General features: G+C 34.4%; 3 protein-coding genes and 1 non-coding gene across 4 annotated transcripts; 1 reads left to right on the top strand and 3 right to left on the bottom strand.

Annotated features, from left to right (window-relative positions):
- Positions 1 to 921: 921 nt before the first annotated feature.
- LOC125211712 (tetraspanin-6-like) lies at positions 922 to 3,279 on the bottom strand. The gene is made up of 3 exons (XM_048111616.1): positions 2,567 to 3,279; positions 1,528 to 1,841; positions 922 to 1,125 (listed from the first exon to the last, which is right to left on the bottom strand). The coding sequence occupies exons 1-3, from the start codon at positions 3,056 to 3,058 to the stop codon at positions 1,086 to 1,088; spliced, it is 846 nt and encodes a 281-aa protein (XP_047967573.1). The 5' UTR covers positions 3,059 to 3,279; the 3' UTR covers positions 922 to 1,085.
- A 2,854-nt stretch (positions 3,280 to 6,133) lies between these two features.
- LOC125216798 lies at positions 6,134 to 8,792 on the bottom strand. The gene is made up of 4 exons (XM_048118570.1): positions 8,623 to 8,792; positions 7,524 to 7,682; positions 7,105 to 7,395; positions 6,134 to 6,990 (listed from the first exon to the last, which is right to left on the bottom strand). The coding sequence occupies exons 2-4, from the start codon at positions 7,656 to 7,658 to the stop codon at positions 6,370 to 6,372; spliced, it is 1,047 nt and encodes a 348-aa protein (XP_047974527.1). The 5' UTR covers positions 7,659 to 7,682; positions 8,623 to 8,792; the 3' UTR covers positions 6,134 to 6,369.
- Positions 8,793 to 11,761: 2,969 nt separating this feature from the next.
- TRNAP-AGG lies at positions 11,762 to 11,833 on the bottom strand. Its single transcript has one exon. It is a non-coding gene; the product is annotated as a tRNA-Pro (tRNA).
- Positions 11,834 to 11,904: 71 nt separating this feature from the next.
- Positions 11,905 to 14,496, top strand: LOC125210632. Its single transcript, XM_048110175.1, has 2 exons — positions 11,905 to 12,006; positions 13,591 to 14,496. The coding sequence occupies exons 1-2, from the start codon at positions 11,949 to 11,951 to the stop codon at positions 14,214 to 14,216; spliced, it is 684 nt and encodes a 227-aa protein (XP_047966132.1). The 5' UTR covers positions 11,905 to 11,948; the 3' UTR covers positions 14,217 to 14,496.
- The last annotated feature ends 3,066 nt before the right edge of the window (positions 14,497 to 17,562 follow it).

The following is a 17,562-nucleotide window of genomic DNA, read 5'->3' as shown; positions in this document are numbered from 1 at the left end:
CCCCAGACCGGCAATGCACTTGCAAGACTGGAGATGAAGATGATAGGCTGTTATGTATTTTAACAATAACTTTAGGAGTGACGAAAGTGCAGCTCTTTGCAACCTCAATGCTTCCTATTATCAAAACAATTAATAGGGTAGCTCTTTGGAATTTGGTATTGTAATCCATGGCTCACGATGTATTTTGTATATGATGATCGATTAAGGTTATTGTAATTTTTTGCTTACATTGGGGTCTAATTTATAGTGGTGAAAGTAATGCATACTATCACCCATTTACACAGGAAATCACATGAACATAATTTTAACAACTTAATAAGGGTGCATTTAGTGAATACATTGAGCTATAATTGGAAATTTGTATAAATATAGAAGGGTGAGTAACAACAAAGTGACCATTTTAAGCACTATTGTCTATTAAATTCACAATGCATCTATAAGTAGCTAGGCAGTTAGTTGCATTGTTGGTCAAATTCAGCATGACATATATAACTTCACGGATTCAAATTACTAGTATTTAATTTACATATACATTAATTAACGGATGATTCAAGAAAAATAAGTATATTAGATTGGTGGTTGATGTCTACAATCATTCATGATCACACACACATTTAGCCTAACAATATGCATTAAAGAGTAATATGAGAGTAACCGTAAGACTTCAGATCTCATCTTACATATACTATTAGGCTTAGGATAAGTCTAATAGTCCTAAGCCTAATAGTACTTGATTAAGCATATTGATACATATCCCAAGCTTCTTGCAAGTTGCATATTTTCTTTTTTTTAGCAAAAACTTTTTCTCTTTAATTTATACCTTACGCTTTCTTTCATTCTCATACTTTTTTTTTTACTTTTTTTTCTCTTAATTTAACCTTTAAACATAATTTCTTAAATTTCAGACGAATACTGGATCAGTGGATAAATAGATAGCCATCTCTAGAAATATAAATATATGTAATTAAAGTATATACAAACATTGTAGTCGAAAATTTGCATAGGTTGATGCATAAAGTATTAAAGTACTCAATCTGAAAACATGGATTTGATACATGAGAGTTGTAGCTACACTTCTTCTTTAGCTAATAAAGCTGGTGCCTTCTGTCATCCAACCATCTCCACCTATATGGAGCATTAAATAAATAAATAAACTCATTTTTGACATACAATATATTTGTAGTGACTAATTAAAGATAAGAAAAGCCCAGCATATTTATAGGAGTAGTTCTTTTCTTTTTATTTGGGTCCACAATTTTTTTCTAGAAAAGTTTGAATTAATACGGAGTAATGTTTTTCTTATTTAAACTAAGTCCTTGTAGTTTCAATTTTTATTAAATAAATTAAAAAAGATTGGGACACTATAATTGAAAAACAGATAGTATAATTTTAATAAGGAAACAAAAATGAGTATAATAGAAGAGAGAGAAAAAGAAAAAGTGATAAGAAATTTTTTTTATAAAAAATGAGACGAATTTTGATGGACGACCCAAAATTGAAAATTGAAACTAATTTTCGTGAAATTACCAGTGGAAGTCCCAGCGCGGGCGGACTTTGGACATGCGGTTGTGGCCGTAGGGGTAGTCGGTGTGGGCCCGCTTTGCGTTCTGGAAGGCACAGCAGCCGATGGAGTAGATTCCGATGAGCACGACCACCATCACGATGTTGAGCACCGAGAGCTTGTGCCAGCTCCGCCTCACGTCCTCCAGCACCCCCGCCTTGCACGACTCGCACTCGTAGCACAGCACTGCCACCGCGTTGTTCCACCGGTAGCAGTCCGGATCCTGCGCCGCCAGCGTCATCGCGTAATTGCACGACGTTGGCGGCTTGCAACACCCCGACTACACCACCACCACCAAATTCTTAATTAGATCAAACTATTTTTTTTATTTACTTAATTATATCAAATTAAGGCATGTTAAATTGGATAATTTGAACTTGATTTAATTTAACAATAGGCATATATGCTGTTGTTACAGAGAATTTTATCTTCTCTCTTTATTTTCTTACTAGCAAGTTGGGCAAAGTGATTGCAGCGGGAATCATCTATCCTACATCATTTGAATTCCAAATTTACCAACATTGTGAAATTAAAATATATTGAAATTAATTAAAACAATAAAGGTAAGTGTGGGTTGTGATAAAGTTATTCTAATCGCCATTAAACTAAAGGATTGTGCTTTTCCACGTACGTATATTCATGCCATTGATCAAGATCGAATATAATATTGGGAAATGAGCTACTTTAAATAAGCACTCAACAAAAAAAAGCAGCTACCAATACCATCTTCTCCTAGGTACATTCTTGAACACTTTTTTAATTCACAAATTAATTTTCACATATTTAATCGAGTTCTTAACAATTGCATTCAAACAAAGTTCGATTTTCATTAAAGACTAACCTACTATTAACACGCATATACTTATGAAGTGCTTTAATGAGTGAATTTATTAATCATCTAACCAAAACTTATCAAGATTTTTCTATAATCTACTCATCTTCCTATAATGTCTCAACAATACAAATCAATGGAATCCTAATTAATTAAAAAAAAGAAGTAAATACCTGAATTGGAGTAAGATCTTTGGTCAAATACTCAAAGGGCGTCCACAACACAATCTTGTCACAAGTCTTGGAGCCCAAAATACAACTCCTAATAGTCATCCAATAATGAGGGTCCAAAACCCTCTTCTTCAACCATGGAGAGTAGCTATCCAAATGATACTCCCTATACATCCTCCCGGGAATCGCAGTCCCCCCTCCCGGGCTAGTCACCACGAACCCGAAAATGGTGAGCCCCATGAGAGCGCCTATGAGCAAGAGCATGATGACAAGGTAAACCCACAACGCCCATGCAACGTGGAAACACGCGCCTATGAAGCCGGCTAGGGATATGATTAGGACAATGAAACCTATCACCAAAAGGGGTGTTTGGAGGAAGCTTTCGCAGGTGGTGCTACTCCTCGTCATCCACAGCCCGGCCCCTATTATTGGGATCGAGGCGAGGAGGGTGAACAGGTTCAGGAACCCTATAACTGAGTTGCTGAGCCTGTACATAGTTAGGGTTTTTTTTTTTTTTTGGTTCTAGTTAGTGTGATTTTGGAGAGTTGAGGTAGAGGATGGTGATTTGGTTCTAGCTGTTGTGGTGTTGGTTTTTGAACATGATCACTTTATCTTTTTGTATTGTGTGTGTGTGAATTGTTTGGTGGAAAAGAAATATGAGTCGCTAAAGTGAGTTGCTTTAGTTCCTTGGCATAAGGTATGAATTGGGAGAGTGCTTTTAATATAGTGATCAATATCCCTATGCTTCATATATTGACCAATTTGCACTTCTTAGGCACTAAGGAATCACTTTTTTTTTGGAAATCTTGAAGTTACTAAAGTGTGAAGTGAGTGAACTTTGGTTGTGTTAATTAGGTATTAAGAAAGAAATGAAACATTCGATTTGTGAGAGTAATATAATGTAAAATTATTGGGTTGTGCTTCAGTAGTAAATTTTAAATTTAAGCTAGCTTTCTTGTTCAATATGGTAGTGGTACTACAATGCTAATTGCGTGTAGTCATCCAATAAATAAGTATGCTCTACATGTTACCTTGGTACATGTCACTTGTTTAGTTAATTTATAAGAGTTGAATATAAAGGTGGCATGCATTAGACATCTCTAATTATTTACAACAAACTCAAACTCATTTTTGAGTTTACTCCAACCATTTACACCAAATTCAAAATTTACATTATTTTTAATTTTTATCCCACAAAAATTTTGCAGTAACACCATATTTGGTGTTATTTCATAAAAAACACCAAAATGGATATGAATTTGGTGTATGGTTGGAGAAGATTCCTACACCAAAACTCATTTTTAATGTATAGCTGGAGATGGTCTTACTAGTTACTCCCTCCGTCCACGAAAATTCGTCCCGGTTTGACCGGGTACGGGTTTTAAGAAATGTAATGGAAAGTGAGTTGAAAAAGTTAGTGAATTGTGGGTCCTACTTTTAAAGTATTAGTTTTATAATAAAATCGAGTAGGAATGAGTTAGTGGAATATAAGGTCCACTACCAAAAATGGTAAAAGTGAAATGAGACAAATTTTGGGGGACGGACGGAAATGGAAAACTAGGACAAATTTTCGTGGATGGAGGGAGTAATATTTACCATAGAATTGAATATTTATATAAAATGATGTAGTCATGTAATTGAATATGTACGAGGGTATTGGGAAATGATGTGTCAAACATGATTAAATACAACTAAAGAAATTACACCTATACTCTATCTTAGTTTTTTAGTCTAAACCATAAATTTTGTAATATCTATAAGAAAATTTATAAATTTTGGATACTTACGTAATTATTTCACAGCAAAAAAAATGGTGCTCACATGTACATATATATTTTATATTTTTTAACTAAAACATTGTTGTTGTTGTTTTATGAATAGACAACATCTTTTATGATGTTCACATGTGATTAATCACACATCAGATATAATTTCACGACAAAAGTCGTCGTCGTCATGTATCATTGCAAACAAATTCAAAATTTATAAATTTTCCAATTAATATTTAGATATATGAGACAAAATTATAATTTGATCAAAATTTATGATTATTCCAAAATTTTATCCTTTGTTAATTAATAAGTATGATCAATACTACTATGAAACCAGTATATTCGTTACTTTTTTCATATATTTACGAATGCACAATTACGGTAAGCTTTCTTTCCATCTAGAAGCATTACAATTTAGTGTGTTGTTATCTAATTATCGCATCTCTAGCTACTTCTAAATACTTTTTCACATCAATTATAGTGTCAATTTGCAAAAGGAATTTTCTTCAAATCGATAAAGATGAAGTTAGATTAGAATAAAAGTATCAAGTTCTCAGTCTAGAGACCCAAGGCAAGTAAAGAACATGGGATAATTCTGTCATTTCACTCTCATTTGTGGAGCCCAATTTTGCTTCTTTACAAAGCATTTCCCCAACATGTATTAGGTCTGTCATTTTAAAAATTGTTTCTTCTACTATTAACTATCAATTCTTATCTTCTATCATGGTCATTATTTTGATTCTTGTACAATTTGAATGATTATCAACATTCATAAAGTTCTTCAGGCTTTATCTTCCTTTAGAGAGTGCCTTTGATTAGTGTATAATTTATTCATTAAATCAAATAGTGCACACCTAATTAACTAGCTTTTTGTTTCCTTAAACTTGGTTTTGTTTAAGTCATGATGGTCCACAAGTTAGCTATAAACTATTCGATTGCATTTCATTAACTTTGATCCAATTTGAAGTGTAAACATTATTTCCAAAATGACACATCAATTGATTCTCTAAGTGGAGGTTCCGAAAGAAAGATAAGCCAAAATGGAGGTATACAAAATTGGCACACCAGTATAAGATTGAACACAAATTTTATTTTATCCATGCGTTTACAACTATTATTTAGATTGAATATACTTGGTTCTGGCTCAAAATAATTATGAAGTGCATATGATTATGATTTTTAGAAATGTAATTATTTTGAGAAGCTTGGGCCTAAGCGTGGCCCATTAATACAATGGGCCCTTCCTCAAACAGCCCGTTAGTTTCGGCGCTCAGTTATTTCATAGTCAAACAGCCCGTTGACATTACCGTCGCCGGAGAAAATTGTTGTTGTTTTGAAAAAAGTGTTGTTTCTAGAAATTTTAGACGCATTATAGAAATATGTGTTTCGGCCTGTAGTCGTGCTTCTTTAAAATTGTGTTACTTTGTTATCTATCAAAGATATTTTGGATTATGGGTTTGAAAGAGGGTTGTGTTGCTTTCACGGCTGGGACTACACCAATTTCTCATTTGGGCATTTCTTTGTTTTTAATTACTTTGACTTATTTGGGTGGTTAACATTTAGTGATACAGTTAGACAGCAAACTGCGACCTATTCAAAGCAATTTGGTCTATGATTAGTACTACATGATTGGTGCATTTCTTGTTGATGATTAATTCAAGATTGATTCTATCACTAACCTTTTTCTTCACCTCGTAAAGAACTAATCAATCAAGGAAGTGGTCTTGCTATTTAACTATCTTATTATACTGGAGTGGTCTTGCTACATGATTGGTGCATTTTCAGAATTATTTTATGATTGAACAGGCAAAGAAGAGGTGCAATAATCTTTTAATCAACACACAATTTTACATAAAATACTTCCTCAGTTATGATATCTAATACAAATGACTCTTATTCTCACATTTATTTCACCAATTTTTTTTTATGGATGTCTTTGGTGGTAAATAAAAACAACAAGAATAGAAGCTCACAGTTGCAGATGACTAGACCCTGCAACACAACGGCGACAAACAAGAATAAAATACCACAAGATCAGCAGAAAACCTCAGGAGAGGATGAGGCAACAGGAACTTGCAGAGAATTCGAACTCCAATCAGCATTTTCCCGGCATTTGATCCCAGTAGCCGTCGCCTGGTTTGGCCCAATGATTGAAGTTTCAGCGAATTTCGATACACTTGCATCAGCAGCTGTCTTGAGCCGGTACCTCTCAGCCCTAGATCCAATCACCTGACCTAGAATAGATGCTGCTATGGTGAATGCCATGGCTGCCTTTGGCATCAGCACAGATTTCCTGAGCATGCCTATGAATGGCACAGCAGCATGGACAGCAACGAACCACGATGGTGAAAATTTTTCAGTGTGTTCCCTCCATATTCCTAGAGGTATATTAACCGCCATTCCCAGAAGGCCGATAGCAAGCACCTTTGCAGGCAGGGGCTGTGGCCTAAGGTTTTTGGCAAAAGCGGTTTTTGCTAAAGCGCTCCTGGCAGCCACAATTGCAGGAGGGCACCTATACTTCATGCCGGGAGGGGGCTGAAGGGCCTTTGCTACAAGTGGAAGCACACCACTCACGGCCCGATAGGACTTTGCAATCGGGCAGTTCCCTTTTTGCAACCAATCGTCGCTCATTGCTTCATGGTCTGATTTCCCTCCCTGTATTCAAACACAAACATCTTTAAACATTGCTTCATCAAGATTATTATTATTATTATTAATATTGTTATCAGTCAACTATGCATAGCCAGTAGCTTAAGGAGATAATTTTACCTTAGAAGACTCCTTTTTTGAAGGTTTTGGTTTCTTGTTGTCTTTCCCCCACTTTTCAAAGAAAGCATCAAAACCAAAAGGCCCCCCTGCACCAAAACCAGAGAGGCTGATGGTGGCAGCTTTAGCTGCCAAGGGGTTAAACTGAGCTGGTGACTGTTCGGGCTGAGACTTCTGGGTCGAAACAAATGACCTTCCGGAAAGCGGAACAACACCATTTTGCCCATGGAAGAGCCTGAATGCCATGTCAAAATTTGGACCATCCTCAAATATGGGACCCTTCCCATCCCGTGCCTAATACGAGCAAGAAATAGGAGACAAGGGAATCTATTAGCTTTGAGCATTAAATAATTGAGAGCAAGATGATGCTTAGATCATGATATGGGCGAACATGGAAACTGTAAGAGATGTATACGACTTACAGGAATAGGGAAAGCCATTGATGATGTAAACGAGAAGTTAGTTGGTTCATTGATGTTCCTCAGAAATGGACACTTGAAAATGTCCATGTCAGAATTTGAAGATTCCCTGTTTGAGTTTCCAAAGAAAAAATCCATCCTAGAAATGTAATATCCTGCAACCTGAAACAAGCATAACAAAATGAACATTGAAATAAGATATTAATTGCTACAGAAACTGTCGAAAGCATAGCAGATAGCATTAAAAAAAACAACTTATGGCTCCAAAGTAAAGATTTCTATTGCAATCTATTTAAACACCTATCCTCGGAGCATCTTTGGAGAATAAAAATTCCGATCGAAAACAGTTCTCCATTCGATATCAATCAATAATCAAGTAGGTATCTAGAATGAATCCAAAACTCAGAGAAAACTGAACACCTCATTACTCAACCAAAATGATTACAGATGAATAAGTCACCCAAAACAAATATTTCCAGGATAACACACGAAATTCAGGCAGAATACGAGTAGCTTTCAATGCAGTTCATAAATCCTCTACTGCACCTAGAGCTTGTAAACCCAAATAACATAAATAACTGCTTCAAAACTTGAAATTTCAGCAAAATATGAGCCCATTGATAAATAGGCCATTTTTTCCTCATCAATTGCAAGTCGTTAAGCCTAACACCCTTCAATTGAACTGGAGACTCTTAAACATACTTCAGTTAAATCAGACCTTATTATGTATAATCTCAGCTCAACCCAAAAGCTCAACCTAGCCAATTTTGCTTATCTTCTAATTGTCAACAAACCTAGCCAATCTACCAAAACAGAAACAAAGTACTGATAAAATCACCCCAAAAAAACTTAGAATTGTGGCAAACAAACATAAATAAAAGGTCAAATAAGAGAAAACCCATAAAGATAAGATAGAACTCGCATGCTCCTTGACTAGAAAAGTACGCATTATACCCATTCAAGAGTTTAAGAAAATCATCTATCAGAGATTCGAGTCTAAACTACCGCCAAAACAACGAAACTGCCAGCATCGATTCAGAACTCGATAACATCAAAGTGTAATTGCAAAGGAAGGCATAAAAGCGAAATACGAGATCACTACCTTCGGAATGCCAACGAGATAAGGGATTGAACGCTACACAATCAGAATCCTCGAGCAAAAATGGATCTTGAGAGAGAGAAAAGAGGGGGATTGAGAAATTCAGAGTAGGTGAGGACGGAAGAGAGGAGAAATTGCGAAGTCGTACAAAAGTTGGAATTTTTGCCAGAATGAGAGTTAAACGACGTCGTGGGGGCTTAACTACTCCACACGCCAATTGAGAGGGCGCGTGGGGGCCGAATGCCTATATTTTTATTTTTTCCGAAAATATTTCATATTGATATAAATGCATAAATCAATTTGATTGAATTGGAAATTATTAAGTCAATATTGGGTGGCTAATTCATTAATGTTTTTGGTCGCCCACTACCTTAGGTGGGGACGGGGTGTTGTCAAATATGGTGTGTAACATAGACAATAGTCGATTTGATATATTTTGTGTGAAATTTATAAGTATTGATCTAATGCTTAATTCTAATAAGTAATAACAGATGTGACCAAAAGCTGCGAAATTTAAATTCTTAAAACTCATGAATTTATCATGTAGTACATCTACCAAAATAAAAAGATGTGATTAGATCCTAATTTTTCAAAATAAGAAATGTTTTTGTTTGAATCATTTTCTATTATATATTATTGTGTATTGTCTCAATTCTATTTAGTTAGTTCTAAGAAAATACATAATTGATAATTTAGCTATAACTTTATAGATTAAAATAAATAAGCGTTATTCGTTATTTAATCTGATGTAGAGATGGAAAAAATTAAATCATAAAAATGCTATTGAAGTAGACAACAATCAAGATACTAGTACGTAATAACACAGTACTTACTAAAATACTTCTCCGCGCTAATAAAATTAAAACCCATTTGAGTAAAATCAAGTTAAAACCCATGTGGTTTTAAATTTTAAGAGTAATTGGGATAAAAATTATAGTAATACTATGTTTTTTTTAAAATCAAATCCTTTTACAAAGCATATTAACATAATAATTACAATATGAATTGGAGATACACAGTCTTAATCATTTATGGGACATATCACATATATATGTGACTGATGATAAATATGGAGTACTAGAGTATATTTTTGTTTAAATTGGATATAGTATAAACAAAATGGTGTTTGAACTATTTGAATTGACCAAATTCTTTTTATAAACAAATTAGCGGAACAAAGTAGTAGGAGTAGTACAAAGCTGCAATTGTGTAATTGGTCAAATCGACTAGTTGGCGCGCAGAAACAAATCAGATATGAAGATTTTAAATTAATGATAAAATGAGAAATCTTGACTAAATATAGGGGCCTTAATTGGTATCACGCTAAATGAAGTGCCAAACAAATAAAACTATACAAAACAAGCCCTCCAAATTAGAATTTGTATGCACTAAAAAAATAAAAAATAATTGAAACATTCTGGAGTTCACACACAATATGTCAAAAAAAACTCTGTATTCAATTTGAATCCGCAGCCACCAAACGATGAGTTCCGTTATCCTGGTGGCGCGACCAACCGCCGACGCCGCATCCCAACGACCTCGCCAACACGGTGGTGAAGTGCGATCTCCCCCTAAAACTCGACTTAAACATCTCCCACTGCCCCTTCCTCTCCGCCTGCTTCTCCTGCCTCTGCTTGATCGCGCTGAGCTCCATCTCCGGCTTGAACTTCACCGGCCCGAACATGAACATCCTCCTCCGCGACTTCGCCGACATCGACGTCAGCGAGCTTATGTTCACCCTCTGCACGTGGTACTCCACGTCGGGGCTCTTCGGCCGCGTGATCAGCTCGCCGGAGAATCGAGCCGTCGCGGAGAGGCGGCGCTGGTTGGAGGGCTTGTTGCGGAGGGATTTGGATTTGACGGTGGCGAAGTAGTCGCGCTTCTGGTACTCGTTGAGCTCGTCTTCGTCGGCTTCTTCTTCGTGGATGATCTTGCCGCAGAAAACGATGTCGTTGTGGTAGGAATGAGGTGGCGCAGGCGTGGGGTCGGAGGAGGAGAATTCGAAGAGGGGGTTGGGGCTGGGAGAGGGGGTGAAGGGATTGTTTAGTGGGATGGGGAGATGGCTGAAAGAGAGCCTGTGGGGCTCTTCTTCTTCTTCTTCTTCTTTTTCTTGTTTAAGAGAGAGAGAGGCGTAGTTTTCTTCTTCCATGGAGATATCTGTGTATGTGAGAAGCTTGCAAAGCTGGAATGATTGTCTACAATTGTGTGAATGGTTTTGAGTGTTGTGGTAACATTGCATTTTGCATGAATATATATTGAGTTTTTGGGGGTAGGGTGGGGGTGGGGGTGGTCAGTTTCTTTGTAGCTACGATTTCAAAATGCTTGTGTGGAATTGGTCCTCCTAAACTTAAATATCTCTAATTACTTAATTACTACAACTAGTAGTAAAAGTCTATATGTTGTTGACTTGTGATACACAATTAGTGTCAATATTACTGCTTGTCTGCTTACATGTATTTCCTTCTTTTCTTAAAACTGTGCTATGCCTATGAATTTTAATAAAAGTTAGATAAATATAAGGGCTTAATCATTTTAATAATTAATAAAAAAAATAAGATACAGTATAATTCTATGTTATGTCTTACTTATAGACTATTATGAAATAGAATAAATTAGTGAAATTTATAATTAATTTAACGGAATAGTAGTACTGTATATTTTATCGTTTACATCCATTTTCGTTAAAATGAGACATTTTATGGTATTAGATTACATTAAACGGGGGCTAAATGAAAAATAATTATATTTTCATTTTACACAACCCCATTTGCTATAGTAGTATTGGCGATATAGAATATAATTGTATTTCATGTTGGCAAGCAAGGTCAACATGGTGACACGTATGTGATTAGTTAGAGTTGAGAAAAGACTTCTAGAAGAATAATAAGAAATCCATATGACATGAGTGGAAAAATAGTGTTAGAAAAATATACACCCTAAGTAATAAAGAGGCAATAACGCGGAAATACTAGGTTTGTTTTCTAGATGAACCATATCCCAAGCACCATGCCTTGTACTACTTGTACACAGCGTTGAAATTGCAATCACTGAACTTTTATTAAAGTCGGACAGAGAAATGAGTAATTATTAACAACTTACAAAAAAAAAAAGCGACAGAGAAAAAAAATACTGTAAAAGAAAAGGGGCATTCCGAGAATTGAACTCGGGACCTCTCGCACCCTAAGCGAGAATCATACCACTAGACCAAATGCCCATTTTGTGTTTTAAATATTTTACTTACATTTTATACAGTATCTTTAGTGGTAAAACCTTTGTTATATTTTGAGGGGTTTATCATTTTTCGCCCTAAATTAGAACTGCAAATTGAGATGGCGAGGGCAGCTCTGCTTCATCTGGTTCGATCTCAATCCAGAGCCTTCCGTTCAGGTTCCTTGCCTACATTCAATCTGTTTCTTGGTTTATCTTTTTTGAATTTCGGTGTTGGATTGCGTGTTTCGTTTTTGTATTTTTAATATTTGTCCGTAGATACTTCGTGTTCAATCAGGCGAAGATTTTTCCGTTCTCATTCATAGCCAGCTTGATTTGAGCTGAAATGAGCCAAATCAGATCGATGAATTATAATGCGAATGTCCAAAAGCTTATAAAATGCATTCCGACTTTTGGTCTAGCTAAATCAATTCCTTTGCGATTCTCTTCAAATTAGAATATCAATCACTAGCACCCGTTGAACTTGAATATAACTTATGAAATCCTCTACATGACATCTGTTTTCTGTGAGTTGTAAGCATATTTGAGGATTGAGAGCTGATGAAATGTTTTGGGTAGTGGTTTATAAGCCTCCGGGAAGATGTTAATTTTATTGTAAGTTTGAAAGTAGTTTAAAATTTTTAAAATTATTTGGTGTTATGTCGAGTATTTGAGGCGTTATATGTTATGGGAAAATGTGATTTATTAGTGGGCTTGAAGAATATGCGAATTATCAGGATGTTTTTTGGGAGAAAACATCCCAACGAAGGCCGAAGTAACTGCTGAAGTGCTTGAGGGGATTAAAATGTTTTTGACTCAGAGAACATGTTTGCATGGGTGAGGCACTGAGGGTGAATTTCTTAAATAAGACAAACAAAGGCTTATTTGGAGCATCTTCCTATCTTAGTGTGATCAGCCATATTTCTTGACCTTACATGTTACTTAAATTGATGGAGAGATTTTGGCTTATTACAATCCATGGCAATTGCATGGTGGAACTCTTAAGAACTGGTATACTCCATTTGTAGGAACCGAGGAAATGCTTGATATGATGGAATGGAATAAGGAGGGAAGGGAATGAAGATAGGAATGGCTATGCCTACTCTAATGGGAATGGTGATTCTTATAGAAGAGTGACACCAAACAAAATAATGGAATGAAATTTATCACCATTCCATTTCCATGTCCATTCTATCATATCAAGCACCTTCTAGCAGTCTCATAGAAGTAGTTTAGTAGAGGATGACACAATGTATATATTAGACTTGGTAAAAGGTTCCAAATTCGATAAAGAATAGGTTGATATAGTGAATATTTGTCTTTGTTGGTGCTTGCAAATGGGTGATGTTTATGTGGTTGTAACACATTGATGCTTTATAATACTCCTCTTGTAGAACTTTTATATGTTTGTACTTTGTTATGCTTACTTTCCTTGTGTTCTTTCTTTTGATCAATTTATGAAGTTTGACTGACGGGACTTAGTTTCCTCCAATAATAAGATAGAAGTGAAGTTACTTTCACGTATATATTAGGCATTTTCTGCAGTTTCATCTGAAGGTTCATGTTCAGAAGCTTCAGATCTTGATTTCTTGTATTCAACCAAGCCAAGAGGTGTTGAGTTTTTCGTTAATTTGCATTTATGTTGTGGGATCTGTTTATTCCCCTTTCAGGACCTTTTCTTATAGTCAATTTAGCTTAATCTTTTACTTATCAGATATCGAAGAAGTTGCTTCCTTTTTAGTAATTGTTTTCTCTTCACAACAGGTGATCGTGTTACTAAGGTCCTGCCCTGGTCTCGTGCATCCGGTGCCAAATTTGATTATAGTCCTACCACTCGCTATACTTCTGCCCATGTACGCTGGGCATCTCAAGCTGCAGTCGCAGAAGATGAAAGTAAAATTAGTATTGGACCTCGTAAAGGAAGAGAAGATGGAAATGAAGAAAAGGGGAGGGAGGTTGTTTACAACGGTCCTATATCAGGCACCATCAAGAAAGTGAAGCTTCTCTCGCTTTCCACGTGCTGCCTCTCTGTTTCATTAGGTCCTGTGATCACTTTCATGACATCACAGGACATGAATGTCATCCTTAAGTACGCAGTGGCTTCTACTGTTGTAATTTTAAGTGCTTCTACAACTGCTGCCCTTCATTGGTTCGTGAGTCCTTACATTCACACACTCAGATGGCAGCCTGGCTCTGACACCTTTGAGGTCGAAATGATGTCCTGGTTGGCGAGATTGGTCCCAAAAACCATCAAGTTTGAAGATATCAGACCTCCACAGACCCAGAGGCCTTTCGTGTCTTTCAAGGCTAACGGTAACTTCTACTTTGTCGACACTGAGCACTGCCACAACAAGGCGTTATTGGCAAAACTAACCCCTCCGAAACAATAGTCCATTGCCACGCTCCATGGTCAAAGTGTTCCTCTCTTCTGTAGGTATGGTGATATACTTACGTTGTTTACCGGGTAAGCTTTGTTTGGTGAAATAAGTTTACCGATGAATCATTAGGTTCACATATGCTTGAATTACAGAATAATATTGAACACATTTTGTCTTCATAGTGAGTTTAACTTCCCTTTTCTTGAGAAGTACATTTTATTAAATTTTGGCTTCTTTATCTTATCTTTGTTATAATAAACACACTGAACATTTGGATTCTTCTTTTGGTGTAGCTGATTGTCTATTATTTAAATCTATATGTACAAAAAATGTGTGTGTTGACTGCATTAGTATATTTGTAGCTTGTCATAATGTTGTTAGAATAGTGTTGTTATCTCCACTTGGCTGTCCTATTGAGTTGTTGACCTATCTAGCATATAAAGATTAGGCATTATTCTCATTTTAATTTATATCCATAAAAAGAAAAAGAAAAAGAAAAAGAAAAAAAAAAAAAGAAGTTTTGGATAGCACTTTGCCTAACACATCCATATAAACTCTACTTTAGCTGTATATAAGCGAATATTGACTTATCTTGAATTGTGATGTTTCATTAAACTTTTTCTTAAATTTGTATAGCCATTTCAAATCAAGTTTGTTTATCATATAAGCGCAAAATTAACTCAAGAAAGTCGTAGAAAATTGTAAGTTCGAAATTAGGCTGAGAACTCACTAGTGTGTAAGGTTAAAATAATTGAAGCCACCATAAAAATTTGTATGAGTTTTAAGGAAAAAAATAGCAATTTGATTCTCTTAATATTCATAAAGAATCTAAACTCGTTACCTAATGCTATCAACTACATAATTAGAAAAGTAGTTGTTGCGTAGTTTCTTTCAATATAATGTTATCAGCTAAGCTGACGCATAATGTGTCAAAAAATATCAACTATTATAAATTTTTAAATTATAAGAATTGCAGTATTAAGATAATAAACAATCACAAAGTATAGAAATGGTTGTTGTGTAGTTTCCTTCAATCTAATAATTAGCGAAGCTTACACATAATGTGTCAAAAATATCTCTTTTAAAAAATTGTCATAAATATCAATGATAGTTTTCAAATTTAAAAGAATTAAAAAAAACTAGTTAAAAATTAATAAATAATTATCCATACAAAACCCTTATATGGAGTATTCTATAAAAGAGACAAGATCCACACCAACATCGACATATTTTTTTTTCTATAAAAAACATATATTCACCGCCAAACCGTACAATTGAACCTAACCTATGTTGAATATAATTAATCAATTTGTGTTTTTTAATCCTAATAAATAATACTAGTACTATAAGAAATCGTCATATTTTCTTTTTTAGTTGATTTGGTATTCTAGAACACATGAGTGCTTTAAGCCTTCAACTACGTTTCAAAATAATCAAAGTAAAATTATTAATTTATTATTATGAGGAAACGTGTAAACAGGAGTCAACTAGAGGAAAATGAGTATTTCTTTTTTCCTGTAATTTCCTTTTTCTTTTCCGGTGTGATAACAAAATGCCAAATATTTCTGATAATTTCTTATTTGAAATGAATACGTTTTTGAAAATACTACGTAAATAGTAACATCTGCGACCAATTAATTAAAGTATTATTTTTTCAATGACAATGAAGTCCATGATGCAATCATACAATTACGACGTGAAAAACATTTCATCTTATTAATTATCTCTGACTCTAGAAAATTTTAATTTGCGGGGTTTAAAATTCTACGTTAATAAATTTTCTATATGATCTCACGACTTTGTTAATACTTTGATGGAAAGTCATCATATCGTCTTCCTAAATCATGGGATTATGTTAAACCTCTACACCACAACCGTGACTGAAAAATCTTTTGTTTCAGTCAATCATCAATTGCAATTTGTTTTGCTTAGAAAAAAAAAATTATTTTGCTTTTATTATTTTAAACACAAACACAAATTTTTTAATTCATTTGTAAAAATAACGAAACAATTGCAATTGGAGAGAGAGATGGAGTACTATTTTGTTTTGCGATTTACTAATATTATCTCACCACTACGAGTCTACGAGCAATTTTATGATAAAGTCACTTATAATATCTCAAGGGGAAAAAAACCATCATTTCAAGATTTTTTTTGTCGAAATTAACTATGCCCGTTTTCAGTTATATAATTCTTTCATTGAGCGAAGACTGAAAAATAGTGTCGACAAATTACATAAATTTAATTCTGTATAGTATATGACTAACCTATTTATTCTGGTAAACTGGGCCCCATTTTCTAGAAGTGAAGACTATATATATAATCCATGTAACAACGGAAACTTCTATATATACTACCTAAGTTTACTTTTATTTATTGAGCTTAATTACTTACGAAACCCTCAATAATCTAGAATCATATTCTATAATAGTCTCTCTTTGATCCCAAAACTATGTCTTCTATTAGTTCAACAATTCATTGTTTTAATGATTTTGTTAGGAAATGAAAATGAGAAGTAAAACAAGTTGTTAGAATGTACCTGTTTATCACATATTTTAATTTTTTTACAATTGTATAAATTGAATAAAAAAAAAAGTTTGTGTAATGTTGTAATGTGAACTGGTCCATGTATATTTTTTCGACAGTCATGTCAATTTTAATCTAACTGGAAATATTATGTTATAAATCAACACATTCTAAAAGTCATTTTTGTGTCAAAATTCAAAAGTCTTGTTCTAAATTAGAAATGGGAAAATGTTTTGTTAAATGCTACGTATTACCTTAAACTCAAATATCCAACATATATTAACGAAACAGATTTTGAGTTAATTAACCGCATAGGAAACTACTAGTCTACTACCATACCACTTTAAAGATACTCCATTTGAGTGAATCAATATGTGTGACCTATATTTGACTCAATTAGATGGTAGACTGTTACGTCATTAATTAGCTAGCAATAATTTGGAGGTAACTAGTAACTACATTAAAGAAACGTTTATGAAATAATTAACTAAAAATAGAGAGATTTCCTACATTAATCAATGTGGCGAAGAAATTGACTGAGGTGTTAAATTCTGAAATTTGGACTTACAATCTCTTCTATTGTACTATTGTATTGGAAAAATGAGTGATAAATTGATTGCAGGCAGTTGTAACAGTTCATATGTGCTAGCCACTTAATTTTAAATTTAATGTCTTTGTGTGTGTGTGTGTTTTTGGGTCATTCAGAGTAGTTAGACAAGAATAAGTATACACTATAACAAAATCTTAATGTACATTTAATTTGAGTGATGCGATGGATAAATAAAAAGAAATTGAACCTATTTTATCATTTACTTGGATGAATTTATTAATT

Source organism: Salvia hispanica, chromosome 3 (genome assembly GCF_023119035.1).
Source record: "Salvia hispanica cultivar TCC Black 2014 chromosome 3, UniMelb_Shisp_WGS_1.0, whole genome shotgun sequence".
Classification (NCBI taxonomy): domain Eukaryota; kingdom Viridiplantae; phylum Streptophyta; class Magnoliopsida; order Lamiales; family Lamiaceae; genus Salvia; species Salvia hispanica.
This window is presented reverse-complemented; position numbering and strand designations above follow the sequence as displayed.

Coding starts and splice junctions, on each gene's coding strand:
- LOC125210632 (XM_048110175.1), top strand. CDS start 11,949: ATGGCGAGGGCAGCTCTGCTTCATCTGGTTCGATCTCAATCCAGAGCC. Junction 12,007..13,590: donor ATCCAGAGCCTTCCGTTCAG/GTTCCTTGCCTA, acceptor TCTTCACAACAG/GTGATCGTGTTACTAAGGTC.
- LOC125216798 (XM_048118570.1), bottom strand. CDS start 7,658: ATGGATTTTTTCTTTGGAAACTCAAACAGGGAATCTTCAAATTCTGAC. Junction 7,396..7,523: donor CAATGGCTTTCCCTATTCCT/GTAAGTCGTATA, acceptor TGCTCGTATTAG/GCACGGGATGGGAAGGGTCC. Junction 6,991..7,104: donor CAAAAAAGGAGTCTTCTAAG/GTAAAATTATCT, acceptor GTTTGAATACAG/GGAGGGAAATCAGACCATGA.
- LOC125211712 (XM_048111616.1), bottom strand. CDS start 3,058: ATGTACAGGCTCAGCAACTCAGTTATAGGGTTCCTGAACCTGTTCACC. Junction 1,842..2,566: donor AAGATCTTACTCCAATTCAG/GTATTTACTTCT, acceptor GTGGTGGTGTAG/TCGGGGTGTTGCAAGCCGCC. Junction 1,126..1,527: donor CCGCGCTGGGACTTCCACTG/GTAATTTCACGA, acceptor TGCTCCATATAG/GTGGAGATGGTTGGATGACA.